Source organism: Salmo salar, chromosome ssa05 (assembly GCF_905237065.1).
Source record: "Salmo salar chromosome ssa05, Ssal_v3.1, whole genome shotgun sequence".
NCBI classification, from domain to species: Eukaryota; Metazoa; Chordata; class Actinopteri; order Salmoniformes; family Salmonidae; genus Salmo; species Salmo salar.
Window position 1 is genome coordinate 85,292,245 of NC_059446.1, and position 18,721 is coordinate 85,310,965.

Genomic DNA, 18,721 nt, shown 5'->3' on the forward strand with positions numbered 1-18,721 from the left:
CAGTAGGAGAAGTAGTAGCAGCAGTAGGAGAAGTAGTAGAGCAGTAGGGAAGCAGTAGCAGCAGTAGGGAGAAGCAGTAGCAGCAGTAGGAGAAGCAGTAGTAGAAGTAGGAGAAGCAGTAGTAGAAGCAGTAGGAGAAGCAGTAGGAGAAGCAGTAGCAGCAGTAGGAGAAGTAGGAGAAGCAGTAGGGAGAAGCAGTAGCAGCAGTAGGGAGAAGCAGTAGCAGCAGTAGGGAGAAGCAGTAGGGAGAAGCAGTGGAGAGCAGCAGTAGGAGAAGTAGTAGCAGCAGTAGGAGAAGCAGTAGCAGCAGTAGGAGAAGTAGTAGCAGTAGGGAGAAGCAGTAGCAGCAGTAGGAGCAGTAGGAGCAGTAGAGGAGAGTAGTAGCAGCAGTAGGAGAAGTAGTAGCAGCAGTAGGAGAAGTAGTAGGAGCGTAGTAGCAGCAGTGGGAGAAGCAGTAGCAGCAGTAGGGAGAAGCAGTAGCAGCAGTAGGAGAAGCAGTGGTAGAAGTAGGAGAAGCAGTAGTAGAAGCAGTAGGAGAAGCAGTAGGAGAAGCAGTAGCAGCAGTAGGGAGAAGTAGGAGAAGCAGTAGGAGAAGCAGTAGCAGCAGTAGGGAGAAGCAGTAGCAGCAGTAGGAGAAGCAGTAGGAGAAGCAGTAGAAGCAGTAGCAGCAGTAGGAGAAGCAGTGGGAGAAGCAGTAGGAGAAGCAGTAGCAGCAGTAGGAGAAGTAGTAGCAGCAGTAGGGAGAAGCAGTAGCAGCAGTAGGAGAAGCAGTAGGAGAAGCAGTAGGAGAAGCAGTAGGAGAAGCAGTAGGAGAAGCAGTAGCAGCAGTAGGAGAAGCAGTAGGAGAAGCAGTAGGAGAAGTAGTAGCAGCAGTAGGAGAAGCAGTAGCAGCAGTAGGAGAAGCAGTAGGAGAAGCAGTAGGAGAAGCAGTAGCAGCAGTAGGGAGAAGCAGTAGCAGCAGTAGCAGCAGTAGGAGAAGCAGTAGGGAGAAGCAGTAGCAGCAGTAGGAGAAGTAGTAGCAGCAGTAGGAGAGGCAGTAGCAGCAGTAGGAGAGGCAGTAGCAGAAGTAGTAGCAGCAGTAGAATAAGTAGTAGCAGCAGTAGGAGAAGCAGTAGCAGCAGTAGGAGAAGCAGTAGCAGCAGTAGCAGCAGTAGGGAGAAGCAGTAGCAGCAGTAGGAGAAGCAGTAGGAGAAGCAGTAGCAGCAGTAGGAGAAGTAGTAGCAGCAGTAGGAGAGGCAGTAGCAGCAGTAGTAGCAGTAGGAGAAGTAGTAGCAGCAGTAGGAGAAGCAGTAGCAGCAGTAGGAGAAGTAGTAGCAGCAGTAGGAGAAGTAGTAAGCGAAGTAGGAGAAGCAGTAGCAGCAGTAGGAGGAGTAGGAGAAGTAGCAGTAGCAGAAGCAGGAGCAGTGGTAGTAGCAGCAGTGGCTGTAGTAGGTTGATCTTGATGGGACAACTGTTAAGAATCTGCTCTTTTCTATCAATTGAAGCTTGGTTTGGTGGAGGGTAGGAGTGTGGTTAGCACGGCATTAGTGTTTTGGTAATGGAGGTATGCAACTGTTTCTGATACTTCCAGGTCCTGAACTGGAACCGGCCTCCAGGGTTAGGGAACGAGCAGGGGGACGGGCAGAGCTGGGAGGAACACCTCATCACTCTCCAGAGTCACATGCTGAGTAAGAGGCCTCATCCAAAACACACTCCCAAATATTAGTCTGGTCCCACTAATGTTTGTGCCATCATGCCCCATATGGAAAACAACCATGAAAAACAAATGACAATCTTGTATGGCAGAAGAAGATTATTAGTACAGAAATCTAATAAGTAACTGGTAAGATTTAGTATGTTTTGCCTTATATGGACAAAAGTATGTGGACCCCTTCAAATTAGTGGATTAGGTTATTTCAGCCACAAACCCAGATTCGCTGACAGGTGTATAAAACCGAGCACACAGCCATGCAATCTCCATACACAATCATCTAGAATGTCATTGTATGCTGTAGCGTTAAGATTTCCTTTCACTGGAACTAAGGAGCAGTGAACTAAGGAGCCTGAACCATGAAAAACAGCCTCAGACCATTATTCCTCCTCCACCAAACTTTACAGTTGGTTCTGTAGGGTTCCCCTGGCATCCAACAAATCCAGATTCATCGATCGGACTGCCAGATGGTGAAGAGTGATTCATTACTCCAGAGAATGCGTTTTCACTGCTCCAGAGTCCAATGGTGGCGAGCTTTACACCACTCCAGCCGACGCTTGGCATTGCACATGGTGATCTTAGGCTTATGTACGGCTGCTCGGCCATGGAGACCCATTTCATGATGAACAGTTCTTGTGCTGACTTTGCATGCAGAGGCAGTTTGGAACTCGGTAGTAAGTGTTTCAACCGAGGACAGACGATTTTTACACGCTGTGCACTTCAGCGGTCCTGTTCTGTGAGCTTATGTGTCCTACCATTTCATGGTAGATTGTTGCTCCTAAACATTTGCACTTCACAATAACAGCACTTACATTTGACCAGGGCAGCTCTAGCAGGGCAGACATTTTTTGGAAAGGTGGCATCCTATGACAGTGCCACGTTGAAAGCAACTAAGCTCTTCAGTAAGGCCATTCTACTGTCAGAACAACAGATTTTTACCTTGTCAGCTCAGGGATTCGATCTTGCAACCTTTCAGTTACTAGTCCAACGCTCTAACCACTAGGCTACCTGCCGCCTATGGAGATTCCATAGCTGTGTGCTCGATGTTATTCACCTGTCAGCAACGGGTGTGGCTGAAATAGCCGAATCCACTAATTTGAAGGGGTGTCCACATACTTTTGTATATATAGGGCATATGCCTTATATGACATAAACAATTCATTATATGATTGTGGTGAATTTCCTATGTAGATAGGAATTCTAAGAGTGATCTAAGAACATTATAAGAAAATGTATGTTCTGACATTGTAACCTCTACAAAAGAAATGCTTTCCTTATAGCTTGTTTTTATAAGTCAACATGCGTATAAAAAAAACATGAAAGTTACTATAAGAAAAAAAACATTTGTATATACATTTTCACGTATGAGTTTTCATGTTTCTGTTGGGCAGCACCTCCTACTGGACAGTTGATCTATCTACACCTATGCCTTTGGTCTCTCATCCAGGGTTTTAACCAAGCCCAGCTTTGATATTTGTCACTGACTACTACCAATGTGCTATCATGAGAATGATTGTTGAGGGATCGCTACTCAATAACAAAATAGATTCACTGCTGTTATTGAAGTCATTCCTACTCCTCTTCCTCATCCTCTCCTTATTCTTCCCCTCTTTCTCCCCTCCTCCTTTCCTCCCCTCTTCCTCTTCCTCATCCTCCTCTTCCTCATCCTCCTCCTCTCCTTGTTCTTTCCCTCTTTCTCCCCCTCCTCCTCTGCTCTCCTCCCCCTTATCTCTTCCTTCTTTCCTCCCCTCCTCATCGTCCTCATCCTCCTCTTCCTCTCCTCTCCTCTTTTCCTCTTCCTCTTCCTCCTCCTGCTTGCGGTGGACTTTTCTTCTTTCTTCAGTAAGTGTGACGGTGCATGACGTCAGACAGTGGTATGCAAGGCCTTTGAAATGTGTATGTGAGACCTCAGAAGGCTTAGCTGACATGTCCCCCTTATGTTTTAATATAATACATGCAGAATATCTGTTGTCTAATTGTTAACCACCCATATCAGTCAGCTGATGTGACATCTGCTGATGTAAAAAGGGCTTTATAAATACATTTGATTGATTGAGATATTACAAGAATCTTCTATGAATCTTAGATGTGTATTTGCTGCAATATGTATTACTTCCAGGTATAACATACAGGAATCTTGTCTTTTATATCTGTTCCATATGGGGCCAACTTCATTTGCTGTCCTTCTCAAGCCAAACATGGCATGATAATGAGTGACAGGGAGTTGGCATGATAGCACCAACAGACTGTCCCCCAGACTGTCCCTCAGTCAAAACAGGAGACATCTCTCTTCTATATGAAGGTTTATCTCTGAAGGCCAGGTACTTATTATTGTTGTAAATGTGACAAGTTATTTATGTTGTTGTTGATGAGGAGTCGTATTGTCCTCAACAGCTTCGGTGCCTGAGATCCTGCAGTGTTCAGACAGGCCGGTGCTGCAGGCCATCTTCCTCAACAACAACTGCTTCGAACACATCCTCCGACTCATCCAGAACAGCAAGGTCTGTCTGTCTGTCTGTCTGTCTGTCTGTCTGTCTGTCTGTCTGTCTGTCTGTCTGTCTGTCTGTCTGTCTGTCTGTCTGTCTGTCTGTCTGTCTGTCTGTCTGTCTGTCTGTCTGTCTGTCTGTCTGTCTGTCTGTCTGTCTGTCTGTCTGTCTGTCTGTCTCTCTGTCTCTCTGTCTGTCTGTCTGTCTGTCTGTCCATCCATCTCTCTCTCTGTCCATCCATCTCTCTCTGTCCATCCATCTCTCTCTCTGTCCATCCATCTCTCTCTGTCCATCCATGTCTCTGTCTGTCCGTCCATCTCTCTGTCTGTCGATCTGTCTGTCTGTTCGTCTGTTCGTCTGTCTGTCTGTCTGTCTGTCCGTCCGTCCGTCCGTCCGTCTGTCCGTCCGTCCGTCTGTCTGTCCGTCTGTCCATCCATCATGCAGCAGGTGTGTTCTTCCTGCAGCAGGTGTGTTCTTCCTGCAGCAGGTGTGTTCTTCCTGCAGCAGGTGTGTTCTTCCTGCAGCAGGTGTGTTCTTCCTGCAGCAGGTGTGTTCTTCCTGCAGCAGGTGTGTTCTTCCTGCAGCAGGTGTGTTCTTCCTGCAGCAGGTGTGTTCTTCCTGCAGCAGGTGTGTTCTTCCTGCAGCAGGTGTGTTCTTCCTGCAGCAGGTGTGTTCTTCCTGCAGCAGGTGTGTTCTTCCTGCAGCAGGTGTGTTCTTCCCTGCAGCAGGTGTGTTCTTCCTGCAGCAGGTGCTGCCACAGTGGAGAACCAAACATGGTCCTCTCTGAGTTGACATTGTCTCTGTCTGTCTGTCCGTCTGTCTGTCCGTTTGTGTGTCCGTCTGTGTCCTGTCCTGTAGCTCTATCACAGTAAGAGGTGTAGGTCGGAGCGTGATGGGGTGTGTGACCTCAACACACGTTTGCTCACGGACACAGAGGTGGAAGTGGACCAGGTACTTTCCCTCCATGATCATGTTGAAATAGGTCTGACTGTCAGCAGAAAACTCAGCCTCTTCTCTCTCTTGCTCTCCTCCTCTCTTTATCTCTCTCTGTCTTTATCTCTCTCTTTCACTCTCATGCTTTCTCCTCCCCCTCCTCTCCTCCCTTCTCACCTCCCCTCCCACCTCATAGTCTATAGCTACGTAGTATAATTGCACTACCTGCATAATTTACAAACGAGGGCGACTGGCCAGACTTCCTGGTGAAAAGGCTTCCTGTTTAAAGAGCTCAGAGAGATGAAGGGTAGGATGATCTGTGTACTAGACTAGTAGCTCTCTCTTCTTTTTGTTGTTGACAATTAGTTTGTTTTTCTACAGAACTCAGTTTGGTATACAGCCCCCCACCCCCCAAATCCACATACATTCATTCTCACAGAGGGATCCAGGAACACAACACTGAGTCCAAAACAAACTGACACAAAACAGACACTAACATTCTCTAAGATGGTCCACATACGCTTTCCAGATTCTGTCAAATATGTCTGCTTTTAGAATATAACGAGTGTAATGGTGTGTAGCTAGATGGTTCAGTCGTCCAGTGTGTTGTTGTGGGTGGATATGAGCCTCCCTCTCTCTCTTCTTACACACTATATTCTCTAATAGAGGCTGAGTGTCCTGCTGTCATCAGTAGGTCAGATGAGGTGTCTGTGTGTCTGTGTGTGTGTCTGTGCTCATCTCTCCAAGCATGTATCACCTCACTGTCTCAAGGCTCCTGTTGGGATCTTCCTCCTCCTGCATGTCTGCCGGTTTGGTATCTTTCACAATGATTTGTGGTTGTAGATGTGTGATGGAATCTGTGTCCTATGCAGCGCTCGGTTATTGTGGAACAATGGGTTTTGCTTGTGTGTCACATTATTTTATGTGGCAGAAGACTTTTACAATCGTATTAGTTGTGTGATGGTTTGGGTTCTGCATGTCAACACCTGTCAGTAATTGACCCAGTTGTTATGGTAACTTCTGTCTTTTCCCTGTGTGTGTTTTCATGTATATATGTCCCCTTGAGTTGGTGTGGGGTGTCACCTGTACATACAGTATGTTAAGTCTGCGGTGTCACATCTTATTATGTCCCCCTGACTGTGTAGGTTTTGGAGAAAGGTTCCGACTGCATCACAGTCCATGCCCTCGGAGTCCTCACATCCATCATGAGTAACTCCCCTTCTGCCAAGGTAAGGATTTCTACAACTAGTGTGGTCCTCTGGGTATTGAACCCTAGTCATCCGGACTACATTAGCCCTCCCGGTTGAACCCTAGTCATCCGGACTACATTAGCCCTCCCAGTTGAACCCTAGTCATCCGGACTACATTAGCCCTCCCGGTTGAACCCTAGTCATCCGGACTACATTAGCCCTCCCGGTTGAACCCTAGTCATCCAGACTACATTAGCCCTCCCGGTTGAACCCTAGTCATCCGGACTACATTAGCCCTCCCGGTTGAACCCTAGTCATCCGGACTACATTAGCCCTCCCGGTTGAACCCTAGTCATCCGGACTACATTAGCCCTCACCGTTGAACCCTAGTCATCCAGACTACATTAGCCCTCCCAGTTGAACCCTAGGCAGTATTTCAGGGAGATTACACAGTCTTCAGGTCTTAGACAAGGCTCTTCATCACACAAGCATAGTTCTAGTACCATCTTCCTCTGTCTGACACACACACACACACACACACACACACACACACACACACACAACACACACACACACACACACACACACACACACACACACACACACACACACATAATCAGGACAGAAAAAGAGCCGGATAAGGCTTGACACTGTTTTCATTCTTGTTTAGACAGTCTCATTGTCCTCCTGTCTGTTGTGTGGCACTTTGCCAGGGAGGCAGTTCTTTAATTCTATCTCTGTCCCATATGGCAACCTATTCCCTGTATAGTGCACTGCTTTTGACCAGGGCCCATTGGGCTCTGTATAGGGAATAGGTTGCCATATGTCTCTGTACATTACTAGCCTGTCTATATTTGTTTCTCTGTACATTACTAGCCTGTCTATATTTGTTTCTCTGTACATTACTAGCCTGTCTATATTTGTTTATCTGTACATTACTAGCCTGTCTATATTTGTTTCTCTGTACATTACTAGCCTGTCTATATTTGTTTCTCTGTACATTACTAGCCTGTCTATAATTGTTTCTCTGTACATTACTAGCCTGTCTATAATTGTTTCTCTGTACATTACTAGCCTGTCTATATTTGTTTCTCTGTACATTACTAGCCTGTCTATATTTGTTTCTCTGTACATTACTAGCCTGTCTATATTTGTTTCTCTGTACATTACTAGCCTGTCTATATTTGTGTCTCTGTTCTTCTGCCTCCAGGAAGTTTTCAAGGAGAGGATTGGCTACTCCCAGCTGTTTGACGTGCTGAAGAGTCAGGGTCAGCCCACTAAACGCCTGCTGCAGGAACTCATGAACATGGTGAGCAGATCAACACCTCCTCACTTCATCTGGTTAAAGGGATACTAATGTAGAGTGTAAAGGGAGAGAATGTCATGTTGTCATGAAGGCCATTAGTCATTTACTTGTCATCGTTCTGTGGGTTAGATATATTTGGTCTTCCACAAAAACCTCTCACTCTCTCACTCCTCCCTCATTGCCCTCTTTTCTCTCCCTCTCCTTCTCTCCACTAGGCGGTGGAAGGGGAACACGCCCATGCCCATCACCTGGGTATCAGTAACGACCAGCCCCTCCTCCTCCTCCTACAGTGGCTGCCTGACCTGGCCCCCCAGAGGGACCTTCAGCTCCTGGTAGCCCAGTGGCTGGCTGCGGTCTGCGGGGGGCTCCCTGTCCTGCCGTACGGTGGCTGTGGAGGCCGGCCTGGTGGGGGCTGTGCTCCATGTCCTCTCCCAGCCACAGAGACTGGACCGCCAGTGTGCCGACGGCCTCCTGGGGATGCTACAGGACATGGGGTCTCTCTGTCTGAGGCCTGCTGAGCTGAAGTCTCTGTTGAGGCTTCTCCGACCCCTCGACCAGGTATTTCATTTCAAATTGATGCTCTGTAACGCTTTCATTTGTGTAACATACAGTGTAGCATACAGTGTAACATTCAGTGTAATATACAGTGTAACATACAGTGTAACATACAGTGTAACATTCAGTGTAACATTCAGTGTAACATACAGTTTAATATACAGTGTAACATACAGTGTAACATACAGTGTAACATATAGTGTAATATACAGTGTAACATACAGTGTAACATACAGTGTAATATACAGTGTAACATACAGTGTAACATACAGTGTAACATACAGTGCCCTCCGTAATTATTGGGACAGTGAAGCATTGTTTGGGGCTTTATACTCCAAATATCATACACCCCACCCAAAATGCTAACCTCCCCTGTTATTGTAATGGTGGAGGTTAGTCTTGATTGCATGATATAAAGTGCTAACCTCCTGGTTATTGTAATGGTGGGAGGTTAGCATAGTCTTGGGGTATGATATAAAATGCTAACCTTCCCTGTTATTGTAATGGTGAGAGTTGGCATGTCTTGGGGGTATGATATAAAGTGCTAACCTCCTAACCTTTCCTTGACGGTGTGAGAGGTTAGCATGTCTTCGGGGTATGATATAAAATGCTAACACTCCCTCTATTATTGCAATGGTGAGAGGATTAGCATATCTTCGGGGCATGATGTAATCAACTAACCTCCCTGTTGTAATGGTGAGAGGTTGGCATGAGGAGTATGATATAAAATGCTAGCACTCCCTGTTATTGCTAATGGTGAGTTTAGCATGTCTTGGGAAGCCTGATATAAAATGCTAACACTCCCCGATTTTGAGAGGTTGGCAGCATCGCTCTACAGTCTCTAAATGGCTCTAACCTCCCTGTTTGTTTGCATGGTGGGAGGTTGGCATGTCTTAAAGGTGTGATATAAAATGCAGGCCTTGCCTCCCCTTATTGTAATAGGTGCCAGGAGGTTTTGGTGGGTATTTGCTGTGTAACTTCCTCTCGTGGGTTGTACCCGATCATTCCAGGTTATCCGTAGTCATGGTAGCATCTTCATTAATGTAGAAGTGTTTAAGAACAATTCTATTCTTTATTTACAAGTAATAATGACTTTTATTCTTACATTCGTTTCTGTTATGGGCACAAAATAGTTTGTTGTGTTTCAGATTAACAGCAAATACATCCAACAAGTTTGTAGAGTCACCTGTTTGATGTAGTCATTGTGTGAAAATGGGACCAAATCCTAAACTTCTGACTGCTTTAATACACATAGAAGTGCATTTGACCAAATAGTTTTGGTCTCCTAAAATTGGGAGACTATGTATTAAAAAAGGGCTGTAATTTCTAAATTGTTAACCCAATATGGATGAAAGTACCCTCAAATTAAAGACCACAGTATGCACTTTAACCTCATAGTCATTGTTTGATTTCAAAAGAAAAGTGCTTCACTGTCCCAATATTTAGAGGCCACTGTAAAACCATTCAGAATCAGAACCTTATTGCCATGCAACAAAAGTTACTAAGAATTTATTTTGGTGTTGGACATAGAAGCATCTACATCACCAACCTTAACAATTAACCCAGATATCACCTCTCCGTCCAGATATCACCCCTCCGTCCAGATAGCACCCCTCCGTCCAGATAACACCCCTCCGTCCAGATAACACCCCTCCGTCCAGATAACACCCCTCCGTCCAGATAACACCCCTCCGTCCAGATAACACCCCTCCGTCCAGATAACACCCCTCCGTCCAGATATCACCACTCCGTCCAGATAGCACCCCTCCGTCCAGATAACACCCCTCCGTCCAGATAACACCCCTCCGTCCAGATAACACCCCTCCGTCCAGATAACACCCCTCCGTCCAGATAACACCCCTCCGTCCAGATAACACCCCTCCGTCCAGATAGCACCCCTCCGTCCAGATATCACCACTCCGTCCAGATATCACCCCTCCGTCCAGATATCACCCCTCCGTCCAGATAGCACCCCTCCGTCCAGATAGCACCCCTCCGTCCAGATAGCACCCCTCCGTCCAGATAACACCCCTCCGTCCAGATATCACCCCTCCGTCCAGATAACACCCCTCCGTCCAGATAACACCCCTCCGTCCAGATAGCACCCCTCCGTCCAGATAGCACCCCTCCGTCCAGATAGCACCCCTCCGTCCAGATAGCACCCCTCCGTCCAGATAGCACCCCTCAGTCCAGATAGCACCCCTCTGTCCAGATAGCACCCCTCTGTCCAGATAGCACCCCTCTGTCCAGATAGCACCCCTCCGTCCAGATAGCACCCCTCCGTCCAGATAGCACCCCTCCGTCCAGATAACACCCCTCCGTCCAGATAGCACCCCTCCGTCCAGATAGCACCCCTCCGTCCAGATAGCACCCCTCTGTCCAGATAGCACCCCTCTGTCCAGATAGCACATGACCACCCTTAGATAAAATTCTCTCCCTTACCAGGGGCAGGACGTGTTGGCAGGGAAGCGGACGGGGACACACCCTTACTGCGCCCGCATCATCCGGGTGTTGGCGGCAATGGCGGCCAGGGAGGGGAAGAACAGCGCCCTGCAGTATTTTGACCTGACCCATCCCCTGGCAGGGATCATGGTGCCCACGGTCCAGCGCTGGCCAGGCAGTGGGTTTTCCTTCCACGCCTGGCTCTGTCTCAACATGGACTTCCCACAATACCTCTCAGAGTTCTCCACGCCCAGCACCCGCTCGTCTGCTGGGGCACCAGGGGCGGCGACCCGGGGTATGGGCAAAGGCCCCCGCAGGAAACAGCTGTACAGGTACCAGACTGGAGAGATGGGGATACACCTAACACCACACTGCTGCTTGATGTGTGCTGGCCCAATGAGAGAGCCGGTGCTGGCCCAATGAGAGTTCCTAATGGCCCAATGAGAGAGCCGGTGCTGGCCCAATGAGAGTTCCTAATGGCCTGGTACTCAGGGCTCTATTGTCCCTCCATCAGGTCCTAATGGCCTAGTACTCAGGGCTCTATTGTCTATTGTCCCTCCATCAGGTCCTAATGCAGGCTGTTCCATCAGGTCCTAATGGCCTGGTACTCAGGAGCTCTGTGCCTCTCCATCAGGTCCTATTGGCCTGGTACTCCAGGGCTCTGTGTGTCCCTCCAAAATAGGTCCTAATGGCCTGGTACTCAGGGCTCTATTGTCCCTCCATCAGGTTCTAATGGCCTGTTTACTCCAGGGCTCTATTGTCCCTCCACAGGTCCTAATGGCTGGCTCAGGGCTCTATTGTCCCTCCATCAGGTCCATATGGCCTGGTACTCAGGGAGCTCTATTGTCCCTCCATCAGGTCCTAATGGCCTGGTACTCAGGGCTCTATTGTCCCTCCATCAGGTCCTAATGGCCTGGGCATACCGGCTCTATTGTCCCTCCATCAGGTCCTAAGTGGCCCTAGTACTCCAGGAGGCTCTATTGTCTATTGTCCCTCCATCAGGTCCTAATCAGGTCCTAATCAGGTCCTAATCAGGTCCTAATGGCCTGGTACTCAGGGCTCTATTGTCCCTCTAACCACTTTGACATCAATGCAATCTAAAATCACATGAAACACTTATCATCAAAACATTATCATGCTTTTAAAACTCCCCTCCCTGTGATGATCCATTTGAAAAAAGAAGTTCAACAGCAGGTTGAATGCCTATACATATTAGTAAAGACAAGATTACATTGAGAATAGACTGATGGGTGAATGTTGAGTGTAAAGTTGCCAAATAACTGTAAATCTAGTATATAGGACCTGTTTCAAATGATCACTTTTACACTGTGCTCACTCTCCCCGGAATGGGGAAAATATCCTTTCTATTTTATTCAGCTAAGTTCAAATATATTCTTCTTACTATAAAATCATAAAATAATGGGACGGGACTTATAAGCATATCTTGTCAGCTAAATGAACTAGCCTACAGCCTATGTCATGGAGCATAGCCAGATAACATACCGTAAGCCAACTCATATTCTGTTCTTCTGAAATCCATTTTCTTCATATCATAATGTTTCTTTAGACCTGACTAAAATAAATCATGGATTTATTATGATGGTGTCTATTACATAGATGTATTATTAGATGTTCTAAAGGCGCGTGTTATTTGTTCATTACCGGTCAATTACCGTGAGACCAGCAGGCTTTTGCATGACAATAACCGGCTGGCAAAATGTCTTGACCGCCACAGCCCTGGTTGAAAGCAATATGATTTAAAAGTATGTAACAGGCAGACTAACTTAATATTGCCACCAGTCATCAGTTGGATCAAATTCAATTCCATTCAGTTAACTTTATTGATCCCCCAAGGGGGCAGTTATTGATGTGTTTCCTGTCTCCTTGGTGCTTAGCCTGTTGACAGCCGGTGGTACAGGTTTAGAGGCTTTCTTCACCATGGAGGGAGTGTTGGTGGTGGCTGTCTGCACTAAGAAGGACTACATGGTCGTGTCCCTGCCAGAACACCCTCTAACAGACTGCTGCTGGGTAAGATACACACAGAGAGGATGGGTACAGAGGATGGGGACCAAATTGCACCCTGTTCCCTATACAGTGCACTATGTTTGACCAGGGTTAAATGTAGTGCACTATATAGAGACTATAGAGAATAGGGTGCCATTTGGGTTTATTATGGATCCTCATTAGTTCCTGCCAAGGCGGCAGATACTCTTCCTGGGTTTATTATGGATCCTCATTAGTTCCTGCCAAGGCAGCAGATACTCTTCCTGGGGTTATTATGGATCCTCATTAGTTCCTGCTAAGGCAGCAGCTACTCTTCCTGGGGTTATTATGGATCCTCATTAGTTCCTGCCAAGGCAGCAGCTACTCTTCCTGGGGTTATTATGGATCCTCATTAGTTCCTGCCAAGGCAGCAGCTACTCTTCCTGGGGTTATTATGGATCCTCATTAGTTCCTGCCAAGGCAGCAGATACTCTTCCTGGGGTTTATTATGGATCCTCATTAGTTCCTGCCAAGGCAGCAGATACTCTTCCTGGGGTTATTATGGATCCTCATTAGTTCCTGCCAAGGCAGCAGATACTCTTCCTGGGGTTATTATGGATCCTCATTAGTTCCTGCCAAGGCAGCAGATACTCTTCCTGGGGTTATTATGGATCCTCATTAGTTCCTGCCAAGGCAGCAGATACTCTTCCTGGGGTTTATTATGGATCCTCATTAGTTCCTGCCAAGGCAGTAGATACTCTTCCTGGGGTTTATTATGGATCCTAATTAGTTCCTGCCAAGGCAGCAGATACTCTTCCTGGGGTTTATTATGAATCCTCATTAGTTCCTGCCAAGGCAGCAGCTACTCTTCGTGGGGTTATTATGGATCCTCATTAGTTCCTGCCAAGGCAGCAGATACTCTTCCTGGGGTTTATTATGGATCCTCATTAGTTCCTGCCAAGGCAGCAGCTACTCTTCCTGGGGTTATTATGGATCCTCATTAGTTCCTGCCAAGGCAGCAGATACTCTTCCTGGGGTTTATTATGGATCCTCATTAGTTCCTGCCAAGGCAGCAGATACTATTCCTGGGGTTTATTATGGATCCTCATTAGTTCCTGCCAAGGCAGCAGCTACTCTTCCTGGGGTTTATTATGGATCCTCATTAGTTCCTGCCAAGGCAGCAGATACTCTTCCTGGGGTTATTATGGATCCTCATTAGTTCCTGCCAAGGCAGCAGATACTCTTCCTGGGGTTATTATGGATCCTCATTAGTTCCTGCCAAGGCAGCAGATACTCTTCCTGGGGTTTATTATGGATCCTCATTAGTTCCTGCCAAGGCAGCAGATACTCTTCCTGGGGTTATTATGGATCCTCATTAGTTCCTGCCAAGGCAGCAGATACTCTTCCTGGGGTTATTATGGATCCTCATTAGTTCCTGCCAAGGCAGCAGCTACTCTTCCTGGGGTTTATTATGGATCCTCATTAGTTCCTGCCAAGGCAGCAGATACTCTTCCTGGGGTTATTATGGATCCTCATTAGTTCCTGCCAAGGCAGCAGATACTCTTCCTGGGGTTTATTATGGATCCTCATTAGTTCCTGCCAAGGCAGCAGATACTCTTCCTGGGGTTTATTATGGATCCTCATTAGTTCCTGCCAAGGCAGCAGATACTCTTCCTGGGGTTTATTATGGATCCTCATTAGTTCCTGCCAAGGCAGCAGATACTCTTCCTGGGGTTTATTATGGATCCTCATTAGTTCCTGCCAAGGCAGCAGCTACTCTTCCTGGGGTCGAGCAACATGAAGACAGTTATATACAATTTTAAATATGACATGACATTACATTTTGTAACACTTTTCACAACACATTAAGTGTGTTTCCTCAGGCCACTACTCCCAGACCACTACTCCATTCGGGATGCAATCAGAGACCGAGACACAGGCTGTCAATTACGGAGTTGTTTCCCCATCTTATCTGACAGCCCTGATGTAAGCTGGGATCAGCCAGTTAGCAGCTGTGCCATCTGTTCACTACAGCTGTGTTGTTACTCTAATGAATGATCATTGTCAGGGACTGTTTAATAATGGATGTTTAACTAGTTCAAGACAAACTCATGTTTCTAGATTCTGGAGAAAGCACAATAATCTAGCAGGCATACCTTGCATAGAAGTCATATTTTACCTGCAATATACTGAGTAAAGACTATTTTCTCTTCTCGCTCTCTCCCTGTCTCTCTCTTCTCGCTCTCCCCTCCTCCCTCTCTCTCTCTCTCTCTCTTCTCGCTCTCTCTCCTCCCTCTCTCCTGCTCTCTCTTCTCGCTCTCTCTTCTCGCTCTCCTCCCTCTCGCTCTCTCTCTTCTCCCTCTCACTCTCTCTCTTCTCCCTCTCGCTCTCCTCCTTTCTCTTCCTCTCTCTCTCTTCTCCTCCCCACAGCACTCTGTGGGTATAGTCCATATTCCCGGCCGCCGTCCCTTCGGTCAGAATCTGGTCACCGTCTACATCGATGGAGAACAGCGCAAGACAGCCCAGCTCCGATTCCCCTCGCTCAATGAGGTGAGAGACTGAGACAATGGGGTGAAGGACTTTACTAAATTGGAAAGCAAAATATGGTTGGAATAGGACAAAATATGTCTGGAATAGGACATAGGCTGAGAGCAAAGTGCGAAAGACAGACATAGAAAATTGAAAGACAGTGGTTTATGATCATCAGTTCTCTCTTGTTAGATTTATTGGATTTTTTTACCTTTTACATCTGTTCTGTTTTCATGGTAACCGTTTAAACCTGAGGTCTTGCTGGGTCCATTACTGCTGCATTATCCATCCTGGGTCCATCACGGCTGCATTAGCCATCCTGGGTGCATTACGGCTGCTTTAACCATCCTGGGTCCATTACGGCTGCATTAGCCATCCTGGGTCCATTACTGCTGCATTAGCCATCCTGGGTCCATTACGGCTGCATTAGCCATCCTGGGTCCATTACGGCTGCATTAGCCATCCTGGGTCCATTACGGCTGCATTAGCCATCCTGGGTCCATTACGGCTGCATTAGCCATCCTGGGTCCATTACGGCTGCTTTAACCATCCTGGGTCCAATTCGGCTGCATTAGCCATCCTGGGTCCATTACGCTGCATTAGCCATCCTGGGTCCATCACGGCTGCATTAACCATCCTGGGTCCATTACGGCTGCATTAACCATCCTGGGTCCATTACGGCTGCTTTAACCATCCTGGGTCCATTACGGCTGCATTAACCATCCAGGGTCCATTACGGCTGCATTATCCATCCTGGGTCCATTACGGCTGCTTTAACCATCCTGGGTCCATTACGGCTGCTTTAACCATCCTGGGTCCATTACGGCTGCATTAGCCATCCTGGGTCCATTACGGCTGCATTAACCATCCTGGGTCCATTACGGCTGCATTAGCCATCCTGGGTCCATTACGGCTGCATTAACCATCCTGGGTCCATTACGGCTGCATTAGCCATCCTGGGTCCATTACGGCAGCATTAGCCATCCTGGGTCCATTACGGCAGCATTAGCCATCCTGGGTCCATTACGGCAGCATTAGCCATCCTGGGTCCATTACGGCTGCATTAGCCATCCTGGGTCCATTACGGCTGCATTAACCATCCTGGGTCCATTACGGCTGCATTAGCCATCCTGCAACAGATTGGCTAGTGAAATGCACACTCGGAACTCTGATTGAACATGTCTGATTGCATGTCTTGTTGGTGCATCTCTTGTTGGTGCATGTCTTGTTGGTGCATGTGTTGTTGGTTCATCTCTTGTTGGTGCATCTCTTGTTGGTTCATCTCTTGTTGGTTCATCTCTTGTTGGTGCATCTCTTGTTGGTACATGTCTTGTTGGTTCATCTCTTGTTGGTGCATCTCTTGTTGGTGCATGTCTTGTTGGTGCATCTCTTGTTGCTACATGTCTTGTTGGTTCATCTCTTGTTGCTACATGTCTTGTTGGTTCATCTCTTGTTGGTGCATCTCTTGTTGGTGCATCTCTTGTTGGTGCATCTCTTGTTGGTGCATGTGTTGTTGGTTCATCTCTTGTTGGTGCATCTCTTGTCGGTTCATCTCTTGACGGTTCATCTCTTGTTGGTTCATCTCTTGTTGGTGCATGTCTTGTTTGTACATCTCTTGTTGGTGCATCTCTTGTTGGTGCATCTCTTGTTGGTGCATCTCTTGTTGGTGCATCTCTTGTTGGTGCATCTCTTGTTGGTACATCTCTTATTGGTGCATGTCTTGTTGGTGCATGTCTTGTTGGTGCATTTCTTGTTGGTGCATCTCTTGTTGGTACATGTCTTGCTGGTTCATGTCTTGTTGGTGCATGTCTTGTTGGTGCATCTCTTGTTGGTGCATCTCTTGTTGGTTCATCTCTTGTTGGTTCATCTCTTGTTGGTTCATCTCTTGTTGGTTCATCTCTTGTTGGTTCATCTCTTGTTGGTGCATCTCTTGTTGGTGCATCTCTTGTTGGTACATGTCTTGCTGGTTCATGTCTTGTTGGTTCATCTCTTGTTGGTTCATGTCTTGTTGGTGCATCTCTTGTTGGTGCATCTCTTGTTGGTACATTTGTTGTTGGTGCATGTCTTGTTGGTGCATGTCTTGTTGGTGCATCTCTTGTTGGTGCATCTCTTGTTGGTACATGTCTTGTTGGTGCATCTCTTGTTGGTTCATCTCTTGTTGGTGCATGTGTTGTTGGTTCATCTCTTGTTGGTACATGTCTTGTTGGTGCATCTCTTGTTGGTACATGTCTTGTTGGTGCATCTCTTGTTGGTGCATGTGTTGTTGGTTCATCTCTTGTTGGTGCATCTCTTGTTGGTTCATCTCTTGTTGGTACATGTCTTGTTGGTGCATCTCTTGTTGGTGCATGTCTTGTTGGTGCATCTCTTGTTGGTTCATCTCTTGTTGGTGCATCTCTTGTTGGTACATGTCTTGTTGGTGCATCTCTTGTTGGTGCATGTCTTGTTGGTGCATGTCTTGTTGGTGCATCTCTTGTTGGTACATGTGTTGTTGGTAAATGTCTTGTTGGTACATGTGTTGTTGGTGCATGTCTTGTTGGTGCATCTCTTGTGGGTACATGTGTTGTTGGTGCATGTCATGTTGGTGCATGTCTTGTTGGTACATGTCTTGTTGGTACATGTCTTGTTGGTAGATCTACTGGGTCTGACTGGGTGGATAGCTAACAGTAACACTTATGTCTAACTTTCTCCTCCCTCCCTTCCTACACCCTCCCTCCCTCCCTACTCCATCATTCCCTATTCACTGCATCCCTCCATCCCTACACCCTCCTTTCTTATTCCCTCTCTACCTACTCCCTACTTCCTCCCTCCCTACTCCCTCCTTCCTCCCTCCCTACACCCACCTTTCTTATTCACTCTCTTCTCCCTTCTTCCCTACCTCCCCTACTCCCTCATTCCCTATTCACTCCCCCTCCCTACTCCCTCATTCCCTATTCACTCCCTACTCCCTCATTCCCCTATTCACTCCATCCCTCCCTCCCTACACCCTCCTTTCTTATTCACTCTCTACTCCCTCCTCCCTACTCATTCCTTCCCTATTCACTCCTCCCTCCCTACTCCCTCATTCCCTATTCACTCCTCCCTCCCTCCTTCCTCCCTCCCTACACCCACCTTTCTTATTCACTCTCTTCTCCCTTCCTCCCTACTCCCTCATTCCCTATTCACTCCCTCCCTCCACCCACCTTTCTTATTCACTCTCTTCTCCCTCCCTCCCTACTCCCTCATTCCCTATTCACTCCTCCCTCCCTACTCCCTCATTCCCTATTCACTCCTCCCTCCCTACTCCCTCCTTCCCTATTCACTCCTCCCTCCCTACTCCCTCATTCCCCATTCACTCCTCCCTCCCTACTCCCTCCTTCCCTATTCACTCCATTCCTCCCTCCCTACACCCACCTTTCTTATTCACTCTCTACTCCCTCCCTCCCTACTCCCTCCTTCCCTATTCACTCCTCCCTCCCTACTCCCTCCTTCCCTATTCACTCCTCCCTCCCTACTCCCTCATTCCCTATTCACTCCTCCCTCCCTACTCCCTCCTTCCCTATTCACTCCATCCCTCCCTCCCTACTCCCTCCTTCCCTATTCACTCCTCCCTCCCTACTCCCTCCTTCCC

The 18,721-nt window shown here is 47.3% G+C and overlaps 1 protein-coding gene across 1 annotated transcript in view; it reads left to right on the forward strand.

Moving 5' to 3' along the window:
- LOC106573032 (neurobeachin-like protein 2) overlaps positions 1-18,721 on the forward strand; it is a 143,692-nt gene that overhangs the window by 43,653 nt on the left and 81,318 nt on the right. The window contains 10 exon segments of the mRNA XM_045717767.1: positions 1,571-1,667; positions 4,085-4,191; positions 5,035-5,127; positions 6,255-6,338; positions 7,510-7,608; positions 7,821-7,964; positions 7,966-8,163; positions 10,606-10,934; positions 12,498-12,630; positions 15,016-15,135. Of these exon segments, the coding sequence (XP_045573723.1) occupies positions 1,571-1,667; positions 4,085-4,191; positions 5,035-5,127; positions 6,255-6,338; positions 7,510-7,608; positions 7,821-7,964; positions 7,966-8,163; positions 10,606-10,934; positions 12,498-12,630; positions 15,016-15,135 (1,404 nt within the window).